General features: G+C 41.0%; 1 protein-coding gene across 6 annotated transcripts in view; it reads left to right on the forward strand.

The window, feature by feature from the left end:
* The first annotated feature begins 484 nt into the window (after positions 1-484).
* Positions 485-25,580, forward strand: part of Slit2 (slit guidance ligand 2) — a 338,233-nt gene continuing 313,137 nt past the window's right edge. For all 6 annotated transcript variants that reach the window (XM_021210679.2, XM_021210680.2, XM_029545132.1 and 3 more), the window contains exons 1-4: positions 485-2,543; positions 5,190-5,261; positions 6,461-6,532; positions 17,436-17,507. In XM_021210679.2, coding sequence (XP_021066338.1) covers positions 2,365-2,543; positions 5,190-5,261; positions 6,461-6,532; positions 17,436-17,507 — 395 coding nt within the window. In that variant the 5' untranslated portion in view covers positions 485-2,364. The remainder of the gene's footprint in view (positions 2,544-5,189; positions 5,262-6,460; positions 6,533-17,435; positions 17,508-25,580) is intronic.

The raw sequence follows: 25,580 nt of genomic DNA on the forward strand, positions 1-25,580 counted from the left end.
GTGTTTTTTGTTGTTGTTGTTTTGTTTTAATTTTAAAATCATAATCTCGCTGTCTCTCTCTTTCAGTGTTGCAAGCCCAGAGCGGTCCCCTTTAGGATCGCGACTCAAAAAGCTGCGACAGAGGCGCTGCCTTCTCCATTTATTTATGAGCCGCCCTCAAAGCTGCCCCTCTCCTCTTTCTCCCGCTGGGAACCTCGGTCTCTGGGCTCCGGTCATCTCTGGGGCCAAGGAGTTGCGTGGCGGGGACCAGGGCTCCTCTTTCTAGTGGCCAAGTTTGCCCGATCCTAGGAGTCTGGGCGCGAGCAGGGGCGTACGGGAACGCGCGCCGCTGCCTGCAGCCGGAGCTGGCAGCCTGGGCCTCACCTCTCCCGGGCGAGGTGCGGGCTTTCCGCGCGCGGCCAGGGGGCGGGGCGAGGTTTGCGGGGGCGGAGCCAAGGGCGGGGGCTCCGGCTGCTATATAAAGCCCGGCGGCCGCTTTAACTTCGGACTTGGGCTTATTTATTTACGGAGCGCCTGGACGGCGGAGGCTGGAGGAGGCGGCGGCTGTGGCTGCCGCAGACGGTGGTTTAAAAAAAGGAGGAGAAGGAGGCGGCGGCGGCGGCGAGGGATGGGAGCGCCCAGGCTTCAGGGCGCAGGCCGGAGCTGCCGAGCTTTCCTGAAGCTGCGGGAGTACTGAGGAGAAAAAGGGGACGTCCCGGGGGCCCACAGGCGACTCCAGAGGCGCGGACTGGGGTCTTTTTGTTTGGCTGCGCTCTGCGCCCAGCAGCCAGAGCGGACAACTCCAGTTACAACAACAACCCACCTTCCAGCAGCTAGGCGAGACTTAGGCTGCGGAGTCCGTCCTATTGTTTAGACACTTGCCTGGGGCTCTGGAGCGCCAGTCCCTGCTCAGTCTCCGCCTTCCCTCTCTCTCCACTTTCCTCCCGGGAACCGCGAGTGCCGAAAGCCTCCCTGAGAGGGGAAGGGGCTGGAAGCCAAGCGCTGCCTAGTCTGTGGTCGCCGAGTCAGGTGCAAAGTCCGGGGCTAAGCGGCATCTCAACGTCTGCGGCTGGACTCCTCCTGTGACAGTGGGTGACCAGATCCAACGCCTGGGGAAACTTCCTGCACTTTGGGGCTGAGGACCCACTTGTAGGGGCTGCCCGAGGGGTGGCTGAACGGCTGCATACAGCAGGACGTCGCTGTTGTTTCTTCTACCTGTGCCGTCAGGTGTGTGCTGCGGAGCTGCGGCGTTTCCCGGAGACCAGAGTGGCTGACAAGAGCGCGCACACTCTACTGCCATTCGGTTGTCGCCTGGGGTCTGCCAGGGTAGCAGATCCCCATCTTTCTGCCTCCTACCTAGTAGTCACCCATCAGGGCACAGTAGCAGCACTGGCATCGCGGACATCTAGTCTTTGCTTTGCTCTTTTGGGCTCGCCTATCTGCAAATCTTGCCCCAGCCAGAGGAGCTTCCCTACTCAACTTGGCTTACTGGATTTTTTCCCCTCTGCAGGAGTGAGGACTAGTGAATATTCCTGCAAGGCTGCAGCAGTCCGACTGCCCTTTTGTCTCTCTGTGTGACCTCAGGGGCAGGCCCTGGTGCAGAGCGTCGCCAAGGACGCCGGGAGGGAGGCGGGATTGCCAAGATATCCTCCAGTGAAGTGCATGTGAGTGTGCAAGCCATCCTTGGCTGTCGGGAAGTGGAGAAGACGGTTGGGGCTGCTGCTGTGCCGCAGGAGTGGAGAGGCCCCGGGAGCTGAGCCCTGAGCCCCGCATCACCGCCCGGCGCCCCCAAGGCTGTCTGAATACCCGGTGCGCCCCCACGCGCGCCATGACCAGTCTCTCCGAGGGCTCTGCTTTGGACCTGCCAGGCCCTTGCGCCTTCTAGCTTCGGGGGAATCCACTTTGATCGGGGCCACCATTACTGTTTAAGTCCCCTCCTCAGCTTTGTACTCTCCCCCACTGGAATCGGATGTGCTAGAGGGTACGTGGGATCAGAAGTCCTCCCCCGTCCTCAAGCAACCAGCCTCTGCATCTTCGCGGACACTGCAAGTAGGAGCTCTTTTACCGCCAAGTTGAAGTCGCGCACTGTCCTCACAGCTGCTCCGGAGTCTACTCCCAGCCTGAGTCGGGCCTATTGATATTCAGAACCTGAAGTTGCCTACGGATCTTCTGCTCTGCTGGAAAGGCGTGGAGAGCAGAGGAAAGACGTGTGCTTCTGTCAGTTCTCCTGCCCCATATCACTGTTCCAGATTACTGTGTGAGCATCTCCCCGGGTGCTGTGGGCTGCAAGCCCAACCCCAAGCACTGGGCCTCGGACACTGCCCAGTTTTCACGCAACCGAAAGCTCAAGAGAAGTCCCTCAAAGCAAGGAGTCTATTAGGGAAGATGAGTGGCATTGGCTGGCAGACACTGTCCCTATCGCTGGGGTTAGTGTTGTCGATCTTAAACAAGGTGGCGCCGCAGGCGTGCCCGGCCCAGTGCTCCTGTTCAGGCAGCACAGTGGACTGTCATGGGCTGGCACTGCGCAGTGTGCCCAGGAATATCCCCCGCAACACCGAGAGACTGTGAGTATGGGTACTTTGCCCTCCCTGATTCTCCCTCACTCCCTTTTGAGGTAGCACATCCTCAAGCGTCCAGCCTGAAAAGTCCACGTGCGGTAGAAACCTGTTCCTGGTGCAGCCCTCAGAGGCTCTTCAGCACGCGGATCCCGGGGTTGGGCCCTCTGGAAAGGGCACTAAACTGGGAGGAGCCTTTGCCAAGGAGGGGCGGGTCGCTGGCAGCTATGCGTGGTCCCCTTTTCCTGTACCCCTCTCGCCCTTTGCAACTGCTTGTGCACTGTGGACCAGTTCTTTCTGGCTGAGGAGAGAGGCGCCTGGAACTAGAATCCAAGGGTGCCTGGGGCAAGGGAGGTGTGACCACATTTCCCAGACTGCAAAACCAAGAGTCACCTTGGGCTTGCAAACACTCACGGGTCATTTCAGGACTTTGTTGCCTCAGACTGGGGAAGAAGGGGTGGCGAACTGTTTCCAAAAAAAAAAAAAAAAAAAAAATGTTCTTTCCCGGGGCTTTATGTACCCTTCTAAGTACTGAGGGAGGGGATATGGAGCCTTAGAGTGCTTGAGCGATTTTTTCATTGTCTACGAAGGATGAGTACCCTAGGACAGTAGCAGTCCGCTCTGTGGGACCTGAATCATTTTCCTACCTCGACTTTCTAAAGCCCCTCTCATTTACAGGGAGGAGGCAGAAACGGTAGCAGTCCTTAAGTGACTCCAGGGAGCGGGAGACTTCGGGGAAGACTGCGTCCCGGGGTTTAAGTAAAGTTAGCACTGTTTCTTCATCTAGAACCCACTGGGCCGGGCCCAACTGTTTGGTGACCCCGTGGCCCGGGCTGCCCCCTCCAGCTCTTCCTGCTGCGGCTGTATGCCCTGGGGCACCTTTCTGGCAATCTGTGAGCTCCTTCACGTGGTGGCAGCTGCTCTGCCTGCCCCTCTTCGCGCTCGGTCGCCCGCAGACATCCCCGCCTCCCTGTCTGCGCGAGTCTTTAATGAAGAAATAAACGCAGACCCGGGGATGACGGACCACGCGCTCCTGGTGGGGCACTTCCCGAGTTAGGGAAGCGAAGCGCGGAAGCTACTCTCTTTGTGAAGAGGAGCCCTCCGCCACGCGCCCTCCCCAGCCCCCGGGATGCGCCGGGCTCTCCTGGTTGCGCAGGGGCCGGGCAGGCGCGGATGGCTTGGGTTGGTGTAGCGTGGGCGATTGCGCAGAGACTCCTGTTCTTTGCTAGGTCTGCGTGTAGCCAAGGGAAAGGGAAACCCTAGGACAACACTTCTGCACACACTCGTCCTCCTCTTTATGCAAACTGCGTCCCCCTCTGTCTGAAGGCCCAAGTCCAGGACTTTCTCCTTTGGAAAGATTTGCCATCTCCAGCTCTACTAGGGCTCTCCCCTTGATTGTCTCCCACTGTTGGGCCTTAACGCGGGTGTTTCCTTAGGGTGAGATTTAGAGCATTTATTTGCTGTTGGGGTTTGGATCTCACGAGATAACAAATAGCCCTTAAATGATTCTCACAACCTTAGAGACAATTCAGAGAGGTAGGTTGGCAAGACAAGGAAGAGAGCAACGAGGAATTCTGATTTAGTCTTCCTTGTCATTCCATGCCCTTCAGGATAGTGTAAACACTAACTTGTCAAAGGGCTGGGTTTCCAGAACTGGCAGGGAGTGCCCAGTGATTGGAAAAAAAAATCCTTTATGAGAGATCTGTGGAGTTTTTAGAAAACCACATTCTCAGTGCTGGTTTATAAAATTCAATGGTTAGCAAAGTAAACTTTAAATACAGATTTCAGCACAAAAGTTTGAACGTTCAAAGGAAGAGAACTTCCAGAAAGGAAGGCAGTGTCTCCCAAAAGCTAGTTTTATTGTGAATGAATGAAGCCCTAAAAAATTTACTTGTTGACCAGAAAAGAAGAATGTGACTGAAGTAAATGTGGTGTTGAAATGAAGCACACTTGTCAAGGCCAAATCCTGCTTCCATTATTGTGCACACTGGTGGTTTAAACTACAGTCACAATGGGGGGTGGTGTGGTGGTGGGGTAAGGGACCAGCTAAAAGGAGTTCAGCTTCCCCAGGGACCTAGAATTGTGGGGAGGGGAAGGTCTTTGAGGTACTGCACTCCCCCTCACAACACTTTTCTTTGCCTCAGGAATTTTGGCCACAATGTTACCTACCTCCTGAGTGTTCTAATTTAAAAACAAAACAAAAAACAAAAACCTCAAATAGTATGAGAAAATTTTTTCATTAAGTGTCCTGAAAGAAACTTCTGGGTGGCTATGCTAAAAATAAGAGCAAAATTGCAGAATACTTCAGTAAATAAATACCCACATTCTTGTAGAAACGCAAATCGAAAGCGTGTGCACACACACACACACACACACACACGCCACAAACACACAACAAAAGCCAGGGTAACTGATGGCATCATCACTTCAGGTTTTTTTTGTCATATGTCAGCAAGAATTTTGTAAACATGAGACATTTATGAACTATTATTTCAAAGACTTCTTTCCCTTCCTCTCCAGCTCACTTTTTAAGCCACACTAATTGAATTAAGGTTTTTTCCCCCCCTAAAGCTCTAACTTGTTTTAAGTTTTACTTTGACCAAATATGAGAGAAATAAAAAAAAAAAGGAACTTTAATTTTTTGGTGTCTCTTAGGGATTTGAATGGAAATAACATCACGAGGATCACGAAGACAGATTTTGCTGGTCTCAGGCACCTCAGAGTTCTGTAAGTGTGTTCATGCTCTGCATCTCAGTTTTGTTTTGAAAATGGCCTGTTTTGTTACAAGCACTAAATGTTCATAGCCTTAAAACTGTTCTGAAGACAGAAGCCAAAAAAAAAAAAAAAAAAAAACCCTCAAGGTCTTTCATTTCTTTTTATTTCTCATTGTACAACTTTTATTGAAATCTGTGCCTTTAAGAAGTGGCTATGTGGTGGGGATGATAAGACAGAAAGAACCTCAGATCATTAGTTTATTTTAGGGGCCTACCAATGCGGAATCATTGTTTTTACAATAGGAGTAGATAAAGGTCGAAATCTGATATATTGAGGACTTAACAGTTAGCATGGAAGCTTTCAGTAGATTGCTTTCTCTTACTACTGAAGTCAAAGAGTCCAGACAATTTTTTTTTCCCCTACAAACCAAGAGTAGAGAAAAAAAAATAACATTACAATTATGCAATTCATCTTTCCCAAAGTTTGACGGCGGGGATGTTTATGTATAAATATATTGATCTCATCTCATTTTAAGTTTGCATTCCTTACATTTTTATAGCTCTATAGCTGATATAAATAGATGCAGCATGATTACTGCACTAATTAGTGGGTTAAATTAGGTGTGAGTTAACCATTAGTTTGAGAGCCAATATTATGCAAAATTGTGTTACCCACGGGTCTGTAAATATTTACACCCGGTGGCCAAATATTTTTGACTTCTGTGCTTACTATGTTAAGTTTTAAGGACCAGTTTTGGTCCTTGTGACCCTATCCCATTGATAATGTGCATCCACAAGTCAGCATTAAACTAGGCATGCACTGAGCTACTGAATGCCTAAGTTAGGAGCATAGGTGAGATCACTAAAAGAAAACAGCTCTCAAAGTTTTCCTGTGCTCTGAGTGCCCCTCATGGACTGTTGCTGGAGTTTTAGGTTTCAGATCTTACTTTTCAGGACTAACTGCTATATGAAACTCGTTCAGTATTTTTTAAAATAAACGCCTTGTCTATATGGAAGCTGCCCCCCCCGCCCCACCCTCCCCTGAGTTCTCTCTCTTGATTCATTACTGACTTTGTTAGTGACTTTCAATTCAGAACAAAATAGAATGGGAGAGTCAGAAAGGGGCTGCAGGTTTCTGCTGCTGCTGCTGCTGCTGAATTGCAGCCTCCTCAGATGGCAACATTAAGCAGCATGTTCTATTTTGCATTTCAGTCAGCTCATGGAAAACAAGATCAGCACCATCGAGAGGGGAGCATTCCAGGATCTTAAGGAGCTGGAAAGACTGTAAGTATTTTCAGTTCCAAACCCCTGACAACATGTCTGTGTGTTTAGAGCTACTTGGATGTCAAGGATTATGTCTTCAGTTTCGTGGTGGCTTAGCTTTTAAAGTTTAAGCAGAAAAGGCAGAAACAAGTGGTTTCCAAGGTAGAGCAGAGTCCTGGGTAAAGAACAGGAACTTGTGTTAAAGCCTGAAAGATCAGGGCTTCCCAGATATTTCCTTGATGATCCTTGCTTTGACACTAAACTAACCTCCTGTAGGAAAGAGTGATTTTATTTGTACTTTATGGAAAGATAAACTTAGCAAAGAATCTTGTAAGCATCCACGCTGTTACTGAGTGAACCATTGTTGATACTTTAGGAAATTTAAAAGGGGTTGTTGTGGATAAGTGATCTGTTTGATATTTAACACTTACAGTGAACATTGATAATAGTGGCTATCCTCAGTTCTATTTAATTGTTTATAATAGCTTCTAAAATATTACTGCTCAGAAAAATAAGCTAAGGATTATTAAAGTAGGATGGGTGGTCATCTGCTCCTGGCATTTCTTTTTCATGAAATTTAAGAGTAAATTTTGCACTCTAAAAATATTGTTTTTAGACATAAAAATTCTTATAGATATAAGAATTACTTGACTATTGTTATGTTCAAAGAATATATATTATTATTTATATATATTATAATATATTATTTATATATATTATAATATATATTATTTAGCTATATATATATATATATATATATACATAAAAGACAAATTTTATATCTGAAATCAGAAATTATAGCAATTGCAATATGAAATGTAATCAACAGATCTCATTTGTCTTGATTATGTTTTCATTTTTAGGGCACTAAAATTAAAACCACTAATAATTATTTTAATAAATTTTCATGCCTTCCTTAACAGTCACTTTAGTAAAAATATAATAAATACTTTTATCTAAATATGTTGTGGGGTGCACAGCCTATATTCAGATTCACTGAGCACAAGAGCAAAGGTCAATTTTCTGTCATTGTCTAAATGTAAGAAACTGGCTTGCAATTTTGTGACATATTTGGGAATATGCAGGCTGTGGTTGTATTGCTTCAAGTAAAGCATGGAACATCTGCTTTATTTTACTTTAAAACTTTGTCCATTACAAATATTATGATATACAGAATCTATCTGTAGAATAATATATGAATTAGTTTTCTATACTGAGATACCTTTTGAGGAAGTAAAAAGAAAGGTTCATATTCAAGTTCTTATATCCATAGCCTATTTCCTCTTTATAAAATTACTCTGAAAGTATTTACTGATGCACTACTTCCTAGATGGTTGGGCATAGCTGATACACCTAGTGAGTAACTCACAAAGGTATTTTACACCATACAGTGTAGTATGTATTGATAAAATGTACTTTATAATAAAATAAAGTATATTGATAACTGAATAGATAATTAAATGTTCATTGGAACAGTAGCAGTTTTGTCAAGAGTGTCTTCTGGTTAGACTAGGAACGTACTAATAACTTGGTCCTGAACCTACCTTTAAATTCCAGTAATCTCCATGGCACTTTCTGTAGCTCACATCTACTTGTACTGTAATTTTCAGTCTTTAGGAACATAAGAACAATGCACACTTTTTTTTTTTTTTTTTTAATTTTTAAAGCCACTCCTCAGACTTTCATTTGAACTTTCATCTTAAATAAATTAGCTCTTCTGAAAATCCTAAAGATGCCATCTAATTTGAAATTTGATTCGAGTTGTAAGTGGAAACTATTTTTTAACTTTGACTTCCCTTGAGAATGTCACTTCATCTCTGAACAATTTTCTGTTCTACAAAGACCAAGTCAGATGTGGCAGAGTGGGAGGAGGGCTTGTAATTTTGAATGGAAACTAATATATATGCAAGACTTCTTTAAATCACCCCAGCTGTTGGCTGAGAGCAAATATTTCATATTTGTGAGGAAAAGCTGAGAAAATTCCATTTGTTTACAACTGCCAAGTCCATCTGATGGAAGTGCATTGTTATCTGACAGCCAATTCATCTCCTTGGGACTCTGGAATCCTAAGCCATTTCTTAGGAACATTGTGGATACACTTTTCAAATATTTATTTTTAAATATATTAAATACCAAGGCAGATTTACTAAGAAATGCATTCAACACTACTGTGAAGAAAACTATTTTAAATTTTATTCAGTTTATTTTTTTAAACAATAAAAATACAAAAGGAAAAAACCCTACCTTCTTTTGTGAGTTTCATGTTCAGATTATTATGTCTTACAACATCTACCCCTATTTTATGTAGAGTCATTAATGTCACATGAACAACTTGCTTACTTACATAACTTCAAGAGGGAATGTAAGAAACAGGAGATGGATTAATGTTGAACTCTGGACTGTATAATCTACATGATTGTTAGTAAGGTGGATGCAAAACTGCAAATTGAATTCCAAATTGTGCCACAATGCATTAGAAATTATTTATGTTGTAATAGACATTCACCTAGAAAAGCATGGTTTCAGTTTTTTTTTTCCTTTGTATGTAAAGCAAAACAAAATAAAAAACATCAACTTTTTTCACATCCAATGTATGGTTCTAAGTTGTTTTCATTTTAAAATGATACAGTAATTGCATTTGTCCATGTTGGGAAGATATTTTGTGAAAACATCAAGGGTTAGGTATTTTTTATAATGTTGATGAAATTTTAACTTAATAAAGAAAAGACAGATCTGAAAATAGAAAATAATATACCATTTTATGCAGTGAGTTTTTAATTAGTTAAAAAAAAAAGAAACCAAGGTTATTTTAACTTAAATTTAACATTGTGAGATTAGAAAGGCAAACTTGTACATCAAAGCAGTATAGGTACAAAAAAAAAGGTTTCCACTTAATTAATGTGGTTAAAGTAATGTCAGTCAAAATATTAAGCTGTTCCTCCTTCCTCCTTCCTCCTTTCTCCTTCCTTTACTTTCTTCCTTTCTTCTCATCTCAAACCATTTGTCCCTCTCTACTCCCTCCTTCCACTTCAAGTCACTCCCTTTTGCTACTGTGGGTAAGAAGAGCATCCGATGATGAAGGTTTCATTGGCATGTGGTTATCAGTCACTGTGAATGGGACAGGTTGTAATGGAACTTGCACCCCACGAGCACATGTCACTTCCTGCTGGGACAGTTGCTGCCATACTCCCAGGCCTGATATATGCCATGCCACAGTGCCTGGAATGCTTTGTCTTGTCAGAAGTACAATTTATCCTAGAGGAAGGTGTCAGGGGCATCACAGGGAGAAAACTCATCATGCACTTTGAAATACAATAGCTTCCTATTGTTTAATACGAAAGTCATAGAGAAATCTAATGAAGTTACTCTATAAACTGATTCAATCCAGACCAACTAAGCAAAACCAAAATCCATATAAGTAAGTTACACAGAATATTTAGGATAATCAAAGGATGCTTTCCTTTATACTTCACAGAACACTGAATAGCTTCACCAGTCTCCACTAAAAGTGATTAATTTCAGGTATATAATGTTCTACGTGTTTTTTTTTTTTTCCAAGTTGCAAATCCATAGGCTGCTGAAGCTGTGCTGATCACTGGCAATCTATGCATAGCTATGGTCAGGCTGTACTCCCTGAGTTCTGTTTTCTGGCTCTCTTGGGGAGACTTTGGCATCTTACTAGTAAAATCAGTTCCTCCCATTTTGAAAATCCCCTCCTAACACGAGTGGAATATTATTGGAATTTTTGATATAATGATACTTCAAAATGAAACACATATTTGTCTAGCTTATGTTTGGGGGGGCAACAGTCAGGAATAGAAAATCGTGGCTTTGAATGAACCTCACAAATATCAAATACTCATCTTTACAATAATTCCGTAAGTAGAAAGGCACATTGGATGGATAGGTGGTTTTAGAGGGCTGGCTGGCTCTGTAGTGCTATTTGAGGCTCTGGTGATGGGAGCAGGGCTGAGACAAAAAAGCAGAGGGGAGCAGGGCTAAATGACTAATCTAGCTGCTCCTGGTTTTAGGCATCTTTTAATCGCTTCTTTTGGATCACCTGTGAAAGCTACTCACCGGTTATGCTGTTGGCTGGTTGTCTAGCCACGTCCAAACTCAACTCCATTCTAAAGCCAGGGACATTAGACAAGTGAGACATTAGACAAAAATCCTAAAAGTATTGTGATGTGAGGGATCCCAGGATATAAATATGATAACTTAAATATTTTAAAGTTTTTACCAATTCTTAATCGTAAAACTTATCACCCTTAAACTTAGAGATTTAGATCCCGTTAGGGTAAAAAATCCCATTTGAGTAAACTCTGTATTTCATGAACAAATACTTAAAAGATGATTTTCTCTGAGGTGGTTGTGAATTCATCCTCTTGCCGTGAGTGTACTGCTACTTATAAAGAAGTGGCACTGCGTGGTTGGGAACAGGGGCATAGAGATTATTGTAGGTTGTAACACATGAGTTCAAGTTTAGAAAATGTTGTAGAACAGGTCTGAAGGATAGCACCATTTATCCTCTGTTTGTCCAGGCTGTAGAGGACCCCTCTTCCCACTAATCCTGCAAGCTTATATGCAACCTAACACATACACAGCTCTTATTGTAAAGAGAATCTCACAACACTAATCTCCGTGGCAAAGAATCTAAGTTCATCTCAAGGGACACTTCTCTGGTAGTGTACACCTTGGTTTAAAATCCCTGTTGGTATCATATATATGTTCACATGTTTTTCTTAAAGAAATACATCCAACCCTGTGTATAATAAAAATAAAATGTGTCAAGCAGTTGATAGTTGTTAAATGCCTCCATTCCAGTGCATATTTAAGCAATATGGGCAATTTTGAATTCTGTTCACTGACTGTAGTCTTGGAAAGATTTCATGGGAGGGTGCTGCTACAAGTTTAGCGAGACATTCACTGCAGAATGTTTTTATGGGCGCTGGAGTCAAACAGTGGTGAGAAGATCCCTTTGCCACTGTGGACCATTTCATGAATCCTGAGGCAGCCAAGGGTGTTTATTTTTCCCACATCTGGTTTGGGCCCATCCTTTGTGACAGTGTTTGCTGGATGCTGTTTCCTTTATGCGTCTCCTGAAATGAGGAGTTCAGTTTGCACTGTTTCAATGTATTTGTGGAAGCAGTGAATGTCAAATATTTTACATTTACTTCTGTCTTGCATTGCTTTTGGCTATCTTTCCGCTTGAATCAGGCCTTCCAGAGTGCATTTCACAAGCTTGCATAGGGAGGGGGCTTTTTTTCTTTCCCTCATGGACTTCACACGTATTGTCCTATTTTCAAAACAAGTTACATCTGCTGGACTGACAGGAAGACATTAGTAATAATGGAATCTTGGGGACAAAGAGTCTGACTTGAAGTTATGGATGTTGGAGTGTCATTTTAAGAGTTTTTTTGTAAAAGTCTTTGCCTCTCCTCTTTATAGCATCCATCCACGTTGGATTCAGGATCCTGCTCAAGAACAGAAACTATGCCACATTATTTTAGACAGTGGTGATAATGGTATTCCTGTGGCCTCGCTAGCCATTTCTGCTGTGTGGTGCCTTGTAATAGCAACTGCTAGATCCCTAATGCCAAGTACTCATGTTGTATTGCCGATTGTGTTGTCTAGCCACGTCTAAACTCTCCCTCATCTTAAATCTGGAAATAGTCAATAAGAGAGACTTCAGTACCTGAATTTCAATACCCCTCGATTACATCAAATCATCTTTAAAATCTTTATTCCCTCAGTTTTCAAATAGGGATAGTTATCCCAGTAGTGCAAGAATTAGTGAGGTAGTGTTCACAGTTTCTTGGAATGCGCGATACACTGTGGTTAAAGAACTGTAGCTACAGATTTTTAACACAACTTCTCTTTTAAAAGTAGAATTTAGGGATGGTTTATATCCTAAAATATGGATATATTATATTTGGTCATCATATTTGTTATTTTCACTTTGAGTTTCTTCATAGGATTAGAAGATAGGAAGAAAGTGCGTAGTTTTTCTTATGTTTTCTTTCAGAGTGTTTTATACTCACCCTTAATATGTAGAGTATCATTCAATGAAGGCTGGGAGCAGAAAACAGCCTTTTTATTAAAAACTGTTGGCTTTTTAATATAGGGCACAGAGGAAGAAAGCATCATGGATTGTGCTGATGAAAATAAAAATAATAAAGAATCGTCAGCTATGTAAAACAAGATAGATGTTTAAAAAAAACTGTTGAAAATTTGAATTTTAGTTTTTCGAAAAGTAAAAGTGTTTGCTCTACAGGGCTCCAAAGAACAATGCTTTAAGTGGGCAATAGAAATTGCATCTGAAGAGTCAAAAGGGAGTGTAGTTAGTCTTACTGTTGATCAAGCATGTATGCTGAGTAGGAGAGCAATGATACATCTTAAGGTAACATTTACTGAATTTCGGAGTAGACACGATGCTGAGGTATATTTGCATTGATTTGTGGATGCAAAGCACATGTCTTTCACTGGATTTTGTAAAACTGTTTAAAGTTTGAATTTTGAATAAGATGGAAGGTTATCTTGGGGTAAAATACTAACTGAGCTGACAGGAAAGTCGAGGGGGGTAAGATGCTTGTAGCATCCATCCAAGAATAAATCCCAAGAGTAAACGGAAGATAATAATTCAGAAAGTATGTTGTGAGCCACGTAGTTGATACTCAGCATTTCAGCGTCCCATGGTGTTTTCATAGCTCTGAGGTCACTTACTCATCTGACGTCATACTCAGAAGTAGGAGGTGGCTGAGATCTAGGATCTTTGATTACCTTTGGCCTAAGAAAAACTATCTCAAAGAAATATACCACATGTATCTTTCCAAATGCAGGAATCAACCACCCAGAGAGTCCTCAAATGGTTCTCAGACTTTGTGAGTAGACTGTATCCCAGGGTCAGGACAGAGAACTGGTGTGACTATACTCCTGTCATCTGTCCCTGGACAAAACTGAGCCTTTTAACACAGTAACTTATGCAGGGTCTCCCATCAGTAGTCAATCCTAAGAACAGCCATTCACTGTTTCCATGTCTAGGGAACAACACCTTTAAAGGTCACCTCATTTATATTGGAGTTCACATCATGCCTTCTCTTTAAGTCACTCATCTTTTCTTTGTTGTGTTAGAGATGGGGCTGCTTTTTCTCAAACTTTTTTTTGCAATTGTTTTGTATCTTAATGGCCTTTAAAACAACTGTAGATTTTTTTTTTTAAATGTCTTTTAAGGATTTAATTTAATTTCTGGCATTTGCAAGAATCTTTACTTTGAAATATTTCATTGGACTTGGAGGAGTCCAGTAACATTTTATTGAAACATTTTCTGACCATTTAACCTTATTACTGATGGAAGAAAACAAGAGCCAAATATAGACACTTAACAATAAAGCTACATTTTCAATTTTTGCCTCTATATATTATACATTCCTTAGTAGACCTGCCTGTCTTTGTAATATTATCTTGCCTCCTGTTCAAAACAAATTTAGTCAAATTTACTTCCATGAAAAAATTAAGGAAATTCAGAATCATTACTTAATATTGTATTATTATTTCTATTATTATTATTATTATTATTATTATTATTATTATTATTATTGTGTGTGCATGTTCATGCATATATGTGTATATGTTTGTGTGTGTGTCTGCCTACCCAAGGAGGTCTGCATGTTCAGGTTTGCAAATGGGAGCCACAGACCATCTTTGTGGAGTGGTTTCTTTCCTTCTATATTTTTCTTTTAAAATGACTTATTTTTATTTCGTTCATATTGGTGTTTTGCCTGCATGTATGTCTGTGTAAGTGTGTCTAATTCCCTGGAACTGAAGTTACAGCCATTTGTGAGCTGCTCTGTGGGTTCTGAGAATTGAATCTGGGTCCTTTGGAAGGCCAATGCTCTTAACCACTGAACCATCTCTCCAACCTCTCTACTTTCCTAAGTCTTCCAGAATCAAACTCCGGCTCTCAGGCTGATTTCTTTTTTTGGAGGGGCTCTCACAGCTATTGCCTTTTAGAAATTAAATTGCATTCATTTTCATTTGAGTAGCTCAAAGATGTTAAAAAGAAGTAGACTGCACAAAACTGTGGAGTTCTCAGGGAAACTTTGAGCATTACATTGTTTTCAAGCGTTGTTGAGGAACAGCGATGATGATTCTCAATGTATGGAATCACACGGCCTGAAGCCAAACTTCTAGCTCTACTTTTGAGTTGTGGATTTCTCGCCAAACCATATGGAGTGTTATTCATTTGTAAGGATGTTGGGACAAGTGAATGAAGTAATCCATATAGCATAATTCGTGTCAGATATTGTTTGTGATGTGAGTTAAGAACCACTGGGAATCTGAAAAGGCTTACAACAATAAAAAGAAAGACATCACACGCGCTGTGGCTTAAATATCTACTACATTCACATAATATATAAAGTTCTGCTGATGTACTAGCAAGAAGGTTAGAAAAAGCTGTTGGTCACTGATGTGTTGGCGTTTATTTAAACACACCGAGTTATTTCTGCTCTTTTTATGATGCTGACAACATGTGGTTGCTGGGGAAAGAGAAAGGGCAGGTTTAGGGTACAGGAAGCATGTTAGGTGGTAGGTATTTGGTTAGCTGGATAGTGATTGGTGGCTCAGCAAGTATGCCAAAGCAAAGTGGCCCTGATACCAAGTGATTATACTGGCCCCTCACTGAACTATATCAAAATGCAAAGAGAGCACTCACTTCTCATTCAACACAATGAGAACCTTCTAAATGCCAGAAAAGATCGGGGAGTGCGGAATGAGAACAGGAGATTGCTTTGTCTTCTAATACAGTTCAAACCTAGTAAGTGCCAGAGAAAGGGGAAGGAACACACAGATTGGGTCTTCACATTTGAGGAGTTTCACAGCCCAGTGGGAAAGAGACCAGCACATGAGTCAATCTAATACAGTGCATGGGGGTCATATCAAACGCTCGGGGACACAGCCAAGGGAGGTATGAAGTTTACAGAGAATAGCTGGAGTTTCAGAGGACGTAAGAAAGCGCCTTGTGATGGGACGGGAAAGCTCTCTCTGGACAGCTGCCTTGTACAGAGTTTGTGGCTTGAAGTAGCATGCCTGCTCAGGCTGAAGAATCAGATCAGCTCTGTTAATGCAGGGCTTGGAATATGATTAAGAAACCCATGTATGTCATTCTAGAGACCAGGATAGGCATTTTGTGCATACATTCTCCAGAGAGCTCCTGCTGCCTAGAAAAAAACAAACAAAAACAAAACCTTCTCATTGTCACTATTACAAAAATGTGTTGTTTTTTTTTTTTTTTTTTTTTTTGGATGCTCAAGAATGATTTTTTTAGATGCTTGCAAATAATATTTTTTAGATGCTATCGTAACAAAATCACAACTAAGTGATTTTGTCTAAGGTGGAAAATGATGGAGGGTGAAAGTACTTTATCCTCAAAATCATTCCCAAGAAATTAAAAAGAAAAACATAGAAGTTTTGGTTTTACATTAACTTTATTATGTGGTTCATTCATAGAAATGAGTGCATGTATTGGAGCAAATCACCCTTTCCCCACTAATTTTCCTCTTCCCCCTTCACATGCCTTGGAACACATGGTATGGATTTTACTACACGCTGGCATGGCTCTGTAGATGAGCGATTCCTAAGGTGTTTCGGTACTTGAAGCTCTGATCACCATTACTACCTTCTGCTCAGGTGCTCTACAGCCCACTTAAATGCAGAGCCTGCTTTCAGATTGTCCTTATAGCCGCTGCTTGGATATATGGGGTTACAAGTGGAGAGTTTCTGAAGGCAGGCCTTTATGCCTTAAGGTAACTATGAGTAAGGAGTCACTTATGATCTGCTTTTTTAGAAAATGAAATCACTGGTCTTCCTGCCTGCTGGAGACTAAGTAACTAATTAATTAATTCACCTGATGAGCCTTTAAGTAAATCAGAACATCAAACCATTAGCCTGGATCCTGACGACTTACCCATGGTTCTGCCTTTCTTGGGGGTGATTATTGGTCTTAGAGGCCAAGCCACTTGTACATCATTTATGTATAGCTATTTCCCAATGGACTGCTCCTCAGTATGCTTAGATTTGGGAGAAGCAGAAGAGAAGGCTGATAGCATTCACTTGATTTAAAGGGCTCCCGTACAACGGGCAGGGTTGGATTGTTAAGTATATCAGGGAGAGTGTTTGCTCACTTTCTCTAATAGGTGTGCACATGCCCAGTGAGCTCAAAATCAGTCAGGTTTGGTCAGAGTTGCAATTACGCTCTTACCCAAAGCATCTAAAACATCATAAAACTACAAGCAGTGCCACCTTTGAAACACTACGTGAGCAAACACAATGTAACTCAACTCAGTGATAGGCCAAGAGCTGGGGATTGAGGTTTGAGCTTTTTTATATTTATTCTGATTGTACTTATGGGGGGAAAAGTCTTATAGACACTGTCTCTTGCCCTGACACCCCCCCCCAGTTAAATCAATAGGTAATAAAATTGAAAGGCCTATCTACTGAACCTTTGCTGAAAATTTTAGTCCTTTTTGAATATATGAATTCTTTTAATAGAGTTTGCTGTACTAATATATCTATCCTCTATTGAAGTTGTGTCTGAGACAGGAAACCTTGATCCATCATGTGTGTTCTATTTGTCTGAAGTTGCAGGGGCTTTGAGTTGGGACTCTAGGTCCCAGTAATCACCATCTGAGCAAGCATAATGGAAAATTGCCCTCAACAGCCACACCACGTAACAAAAGGTGTAAACCATGAAACAAAAGGCGCCACCAACTTTTGGATTGTAGTGTTTGGATTTTCTTGAATGTCACACCACTCTTTCTAGAAATGTAGGATCAAGCATGACACTACCACAGCAAGGCTCACTGTTAAGTATTTTCTGTGTAACATAAGCTCTGTTTTGTTTTGTTTTGTTTTGTTTTCTCCAAAGGCGCTTAAACAGAAATAACCTTCAGTTGTTTCCTGAGCTGCTGTTTCTCGGGACTGCGAAGCTCTACCGGCTGTAAGTAGATACTCAAGTGCTTGCTGTTGCTTTGCATTGACCTTGTGTTTTATTAATAGAGTTGAGGCTGTTTTCGTGAGCTTTCCTGGAATCCATGCGTTCGTTTGTAGATTCTTAGATTGGAAGGTTGCCCTTTTGCTTTCTGACAGAAATGAAAGATCTTCAGTGGCTCCAGCAGCTTTGTTTATGTAGCGTTCTGTGGTTCCGGCGTGCGTTATTGCAGTAGCTTTAGTCTTGGTTTTCATTATGGTGTGATACAGAGGTTTGCCTAGTGCGCAAAGGAAACCTCAAATTTGGAAGGGAAAAAATTGCTACTGGTCTTCCAGTTTTAAAGGAGGTTGATAGTGTTTCCTGTAAACTTGGGGTTCCTTCTGTAAGCTCTTTTTTTTTAGCATAGTTTGTGAATTTGAGAATAGTGTTTATTAGATTGTCCATATTATCTATCCTAAGGCATTTAAAGCTGTATGTTCTCTCCTAAGTGCTTCTTTTGAAGCCAGAATTACAAATTCTGCAATGTGCTAGAAGGCAAGACTTTCACATCAAAACACCTCGTACACCATTAGGGAAGTTGTTCTTTAAACACACACACACACACACACACACACACACACACACAGCAAGATTAGGTGAAATCCGCTTTTCCTCCCAGGAATTCTTGTTCCCTGACCTGATGTGTAATAGGGAAAACACGTTTACAAAAGGTTTAAAAATTAGATTTTTTTCAGCTGTGTGCATGGTCTTGCACAGACGGCAGATATGCTACAAAGTGTTGGCAAGAATAAATAGCAATGATTATTGATGCTCGGGTATGGTGTGAAATGACGGCTGGGATAGGTAGGGAGTTGTCTGGAGTGGCCCCACCTGGGTGTCGGGAAGTCCCATATGGAAGCGTTTGGAGAGAAAGTGAACACATTGCTCTTTTCCGAATTTGATTTTGTAGCCAAAGCTTTGTAGCCTACACGTTCAATATTGTTGTTATCAATTCCAGAAGCCTGTATGTGGGGGTGGGGGGTTCTCTCATACTCACCCCTGCTGGAAACAGGATGTCTGCTAGGTCAGTCCTCCTGATACTTCATTTCACAATACAAAGATCATTCCCAGCTGACACCCCACATCTTCTCTTTCCTGACATCGTTTCCCTAAGGAAGGCCAAAATCCCTGGCTGCGTTGCTCATGTTCATGAGCGTTGCTGTTTAATGGGTCCTAGTCAAGTGTATTTTTAAAAATCAAAGGAACTTCTCTTAACAAGTCATCTCTAAGGGCTCTCTCTCTCTCTCTCTCTCTCTCTTTTTTTTTAAGGAAGTAGGATGTAGCTTGCTATAAAATTATATCTACACACACACACACACACACACACACACACACACTTAGTGTTGTAATAGCCAGATTTGTTTTTAAATAGTATCCCCTTTCTGCTTTAATTGGTAGGGGCTGAAGGAACTTGTAATAACTGATTTTGAAGCTAATGTCTGATGACCTTGCTAAACTGTGACTTTGCAAGCAGTGTGCATACAAAAGCAACACACAGCACCTTTGATGTGTTGTTTTCTTTTTTTAAATATTCTGCAGAAATGAACTTAAATGGAATGGCTGTTGTCTGTTATTAGTTGTACTCTAAGAAAATGTGCAAAGCGACCTCAACACTCTGACAAACAAGAGTGTTGGATGTTTTCTCTAGAAGTACTTGGATTGATTTCCCCAGGAGTTTTTGAATGGCTTAATGCATTCTAAAAGTCTCCACCAGGAAATTATACAGTTTGACATTTAGACCTCTTTGACAATATTACATAGTGGAACAAAGAGATTTTCTCCCTAGGTTTTAAGATTTTGTATTTTTCTGAAGCATCTATGTGCTGGAACCCATGAGAGCTGTGAGCAGTTGCCTGAAGAGGCATCAGACCCTACAAGACTGTGACAAAGTTGTCTACCTCATTGAAGGCATGGTTAAAAGGGGTGAGGGGTAGAAAATATACTTGGGGTACTTCTATGTCTGTTTGACTCGAATAATTTTACCTACTGAGCATGCCTATTGTTCATATCTATAGTTCCAATACAGAGGTAAATGTATTCCTAAACCTAGCCCTTCACAGCATCGTGGCTAGTATTAACGGAGTATCACAATGTAGAGGCTTACTCTTCTTCCCGCCATCTGTCCCTCCTTTGTTTCCTCCTTTCCTCCTTCCCACACTTCTTTCCTTCTATCCTGGTTTTTATCTATCTCTTCTTTCTTTTTTTCTTTTTTCTTCATTCTGTAGGCGAGGCTAACCTAGAATTTACTGTGTAGCTCAGGCCAGCCTTGAACTGCAGCAGTTCTCCTGACTCAGCCTCCTACGTGTCGGGACCTCCATCAAGGAGATGTGATGGTCGGTACCTTCAAATCAGATTGCTTTGCGTTTTAAACCGAGGATCCTATGCTTCACGAGGATTAGATAGAGGTGGATAAATTGTTCAAAGCGTTGTTTCTCTTGAGTGGAAAAGTAATAAACTATGTATGAGTACTTTTTAAATAATACTAAGGCCAATAAAATTAAAGAGTACTACGAGTCGTTAGCAAGCAGAACAAAACTTGTAAGGCTGACTGCTACAGGAGGGCTAGAATACCTGTGAAGATCAAGACTACAGGTTCCATGTTTTTCCCCTTCGTGTGATACCTGTGTCTAGTTGCCCACTTGAAATGAGTATTGTAGGAGATAGAAAATGTGTTAAAATCCACGTTCAGTGGTAGCCTTAGATATGCTCCCTCAGAAAGGAATGGTTGTACAAGGAGATCGAGCGAGACAGCAGATTTAGGAATTTTGACAAATAAAAGGAAAAGAATATTAGCATAAAGAAAACATTTGACCAGTTGTTTCATGTGCATATTAAAAGAAATCCACATTTGCATGGTCAAAGATCATAGTGGAACTAGGTATATGTACAGCATGGAAAACAGCACTTCTGGAATCTAGTTTTCCATCACAAATGATGCTAATTCATGTCTATTTTTTTAAACTTATTACATACTTTAATATATTTTCACTACATTTTACCAGCCAAGAATGTTAACCAGTTTATAAACTGGTATTTTGTTTTAGCATTGTTTACTTAGATGAAATCTTGATAAATTGGATATCATAAATCTTACTTTTACTTTTTATAATGAATAAATCACCTTCCGACTTTTGACTGAAAATGAGATGCTAGGCATGCATGCATTTTGCAGACTCTAAATGCGATATAAAAGAAAAAGAGGGTACACTGTATATGAATTATGATTTGACACGGTTGATTGCTGCTGGCGGCCAAATATGCTTTCCCTTTGCTGCCTGCTCCAATTTCTCTTTGGAAGGGCGGAGAGAGAGCACTGCATGCTCAGGTCAAGATGTTTGCTCAGAAATCGTAGTACACTCACAGCTGTGTTGGCCGGAGCAGAAGACTAGTTTAAATAGCATTACCGTTTATCCAGTCCATTAACAGAACTCTGTAAAATAATCCCGACTCTGTGTAAACTACAGGACAGTGTAATAAAATTACAAGCACTTGTTGACAGACGGAAAGTGTAAGTAAAGAGAAAGCCTGGGATGATAGGGTGCAGGTTACACGAGACAGCACACAGTTTTCCCGACTTCTACAGGGAGATTCCTTCCTCCCCTTTGCTCCTCCTCTGATCCTGAGGTTTTGCATTTTTATGATCCACCTAAGAGTGGAGGGAAATTTTTTTGCCGGGGCAATCTGGAGCTAGTTAACTGAAGCAGACTGTGGTGAGTTTTGAAGAGGTTGGCCACTTATGGGGTGAACCCAATGAACAGCATACACAAATCTTCCAGATAAGCCTGACCTTCCAGGCAGTTTGCAAGTGTGTGGGGCACCATTTCCCATCTGAGTTTGCAGCTGCTTATCCAGGCTCATTAGAGAGGAATTTCATTGATGGTGCCATGGATAAGCATCTGGTTGTAAATGTTTGTTTTGTGGTTTTTTTAGTTGATGTCTTTGAGTATTATTATATTTACCCAGACGTCTAACCTAAGTTTGCATATCCGAGGCACTTTACAGAAATTCATCTTAATCTAGTATCGTCCCAAATCCAAAGAAAACAAACAAAAAATTAAAATATATCTACCTATGTCCCCGTGGCCTTCTTTATTGCATTATTTTTGAATACAAATTTTATTTGTGGTTCAGACATGGAAATTATGTTTCAAAGAGTTTGAGAACTACCAAACTTCCTGACTGCATGAATATTAAAGTCAAATATCCCTTTTATGGGATAAGTAATTCTTACTGGCAATGAATAGATTTTTGGACTGCTTAAATTGATTGGTCTTGTAGCAACTCTTGTCTTAAATGTCCTCAGATTGTCAAAATACTGATAACTATAGTCAAGGGAAACGTTTTTAGAGAGGAAACTTGAGGATTTTTCATTCTTGTTGCTTTAGAGAGATAACAACTTAACTTCTCCAGTGTAACAAATACACAACTAAGCTGTCTTTATGTCATATTTCCTCCCTTCCAATGCAAAAGTCTTCAATGCTTTTGATAGTTTGGAAAAAGGGATATGCTCTTGTAAATATGTCTTTTAAATTCAGAAAACTAAAACCATGTTTATATGTGTGAGTTATGATGTAAGTTTTATTTTATAATTGTGCTTATCAATACTCTCCACACATATATTATGGAAAAATTTAATATCCCCCAGGGTCTAGTGTGAGACTTGACCCTTGTAAGGTCTCAATAACTGATGTGTTCAATTAAGCCTCTGTTGGGTTCTGGGTTTGCAACTTGAATGAGCAAGTGACCACTCTGGGAAGGCATTATGAATTATGGAGAGCCAAATTTAATTTAAGAGATAACTTGACTAATTAAATGTTTGGTTCTCTTGGGTTTTCTAAACATTGAATGGTTTCAGTAGATACTGCAAGATCAAAACAAGACCTGTTTATTTCTTTTAAAGCAACATATACCTTAGTTTGATGCAAACTCAAGCACAGCTAACCTTGTTTTGGGATATCAAGAGAGTCTCATTAGGATTCTTGTAGTCAAGCAGAAAAGCAGAAAACGAGAGTGGAGCCATGTAAAAATTCCTCTTGAATTAATTTCTGCCAGCTCTGATTAAAGTGTGTGGCACTGGAGGTGGCAGGAGTCGTAGTTCCCGGCTTCATTTTACTCTTGGCCTGTTTGCCCCCTGCCACAATAAATCCCACTTTAGCTGCGCAGGAATTGCAGGTTACGGTTGCTACGGTTACCATTGTCTGGACTGGCATCATTCCTCTTGGAGGGAGCCTCAATGAAGGGCTACTGCTGACTTCACTGAGAGTCTCAGGTGTTGAGGGTGAACATTCTGCAGGAAGAGGCCCATCTGTCCTGTAATCCACATGGGAAACATTGTGTGCGTGTCACAGGTTGAAACTTTGGTGAGGGATCCCACTGACTACTTATGTTTGAAAACAAAGAGCCTGAAGGACAGAAAGTATAGAAATGTTAACTTCCAGTGATTAAAATGCCAGCCCTTTATTTCTTCTTAAGTAACAAATAAGTTGTTTTTAACATGACATGAGAGACTCTGATTTTGCCACTTAAATGCAGATATAGAGAAGAATTTAAGTTGAAAAGACTTTTGTGCAGTTCTAATATTTTTCTAGATAATGCATGATGTATTAATCAATTACTCTATTTTCTTACTGAATTATTGAGATGTAATCTCAGTATGTGGTGCTGGCTGGCCTGGAATTCACTATGCAGACAGTACTGGCCAGGAGCTATGGCCTTCTTCCTGCCTCGGTCTCCCAAATGCTACAGTGACTAATAAGGATATGCCAGTATGTCACCATCCGAGGTATCAAAGGTTAGTTTTTAAATGTGTGTAAAAAGGGAATGTCATGAGGCTACCTGTACATACTTCACAGTAAACATTGTCATATGCAGAGAAAACAACACTATACAAATCATTCAACAGAGACATCTCTGATTTTTTAAAGTCAATATATTATATAAGGGTTATAGGTCAAAAGTCGAATAGAATTGAAGATTACAATTAAGACTTTCCTCAGCTTGGTTGTGATGTTTATTTTTCTTTAAAAAGGTAGCTAATGGCTTTGCTGATGGTGATAGACAAATTTCTGTGGCACCTACCAAGTGAAGTCTGACTGTGAAATCTACAATGGAGTGCTTAGCTTCAGAAAGCCTAGAGCAAGGAGGTTGTTTGAAATCACCTTACAAAACGTTTGCTTTGTCAGTGCAAAGGCCTCTTATCACTGCATCTCCTGCCTCCACAAGAACTCATGGTATTCTGCATTGGGTTTGGAGAATACTATAACATGAAGGGAAAAACTGGCATGACATGACATGACATAGATCATTGCATGCAAGGTGGCATTTGGGCCTCTGCTCTTACTAACATGTAAATTAAAACCTAGTATTAAAACAAGTATCATTGATACTTGTGAGGTTTTCTGAAGCATACATTCATTATGTGGTTGACAAGTTAAAAAAGATAATCATGTATACATATTTAGGTAACTTTTTACATCTTGATTATAATCATTAAATATAGCAATCTTGAGATTGTGATTGGGAAACTAGACTCCACACAAATTTTATTTTATACATACTGGCGGCAATTAAGCTACACTAAAGGAGTTTGAATGTATGTACATGTTCACAGTGGGTTTTTTTTTTTTTTTTTTTTTTTTTTTGAGACAGGGTTTCTTGGTATAGCCCTGGCTGTCCTGGAACTCACTTTGTAGACCAGGCTGGCCTCGTACTCAGAAATCTACCTGCCTCTGCCTCCCAAGTGCTGGGATTATAGGCATGCGCCACCACCGCCCGGCCTCACATTGTATTTTAAATCATTGAAATCAACTTGATTCACCTTAGGAAGATGGTAGTTTGAAGTCCCATATAGACTACATTTAATATTTGATGTTCTTTTATCTTTAAAACCCTCTGGAGTAATTTTCTTACCTGTGAAATTGAAAGAAGCATATTATCTACTTTCTAGGGCATATCACAAGCTTCTTTCAGATTCTATATTCAAAGGCACCATTGTCAGCTTTCAAGTAGGGTAGAGATTCTGTTTATAGTGTTATTAATGTCTCATTGCAAACACAATGAAGATAAGAATCACCAGATGGCCCTGTCGTTTTCCCTCAGTCAGCCAGGTTCCTGATGCTATCGCTTCACTTTGTACTCCACCTTCAGTTCAATACCTGGTAATTCTGCAGAGCCACCCGAATCATTCTTGCATCACGCATTGACATAAAATGCACACCTGAGCCGTTGTATTTCTTTCAGCTGCAGAAGGTATATTATAGCCGGGGTATTTTGAGTTCTTGTCTACCTTCTTCTAGTTGATGATGTACATTTAAATTAGACTTAATGGCATGGCTTCCTGCAGGGGACAGAGAAGGGAGCGTAGATGCTGAATAAAATCTTTCGAGAATATCAGTAAAGATTCTGAGGCTGTGTTTGAGACTCACATCAGTTCCTTGGTTCAGTGCCATTTTTAGTACTAGTGAAAATGTCTATCTTAATTAAAACAATATGCTACTCCACTCACATGTCTTTTTTTCATACACTTATGAGAATAAAGTCTGTGGATACTACTTTCTATATTGTAAAGTGCATGTGTGATTTTAAATGCATTTTCAAAAATACTTGTTTTCGTAAAGAATTGGTTAAAATGCAAGCTACTTAATGCCTTGAATTAAGACACTATTTTATAATGAAATGAACTGGACTTGGAAGATAGTTGTACTTTTCTCTGCTTTTGACTTAGGGCTGGTATTGTCAGAGCTCATATGCTGCCCACAGGGGTTGCTACATGTGGCCTCGAGTCACCTCATAACCACACTAATGACTCCTCACTGACTTCTTTATGGGGGTTGCTCTCGAAGTATTTTGAGAAATTGTGATTTAGGAAATCTTTGGCGGAATGATAAAAAGATGAGTCTCAGAAAAGGAAATGATAAGACACAAAAGGAAAAAAAAAGGGGCGAAGGAAGGGAAGAAGGAAGTGGGGAGGGAGAAAGAGAAAGAAAGAAAGAAAGAAAGAAAGAAAGAAAGAAAGAAAGAAAGAAAGAAAGAAAGAAAGAAAGA

This window comes from Mus pahari, chromosome 13 (genome assembly GCF_900095145.1).
Source record: "Mus pahari chromosome 13, PAHARI_EIJ_v1.1, whole genome shotgun sequence".
NCBI lineage: Eukaryota > Metazoa > Chordata > Mammalia > Rodentia > Muridae > Mus > Mus pahari.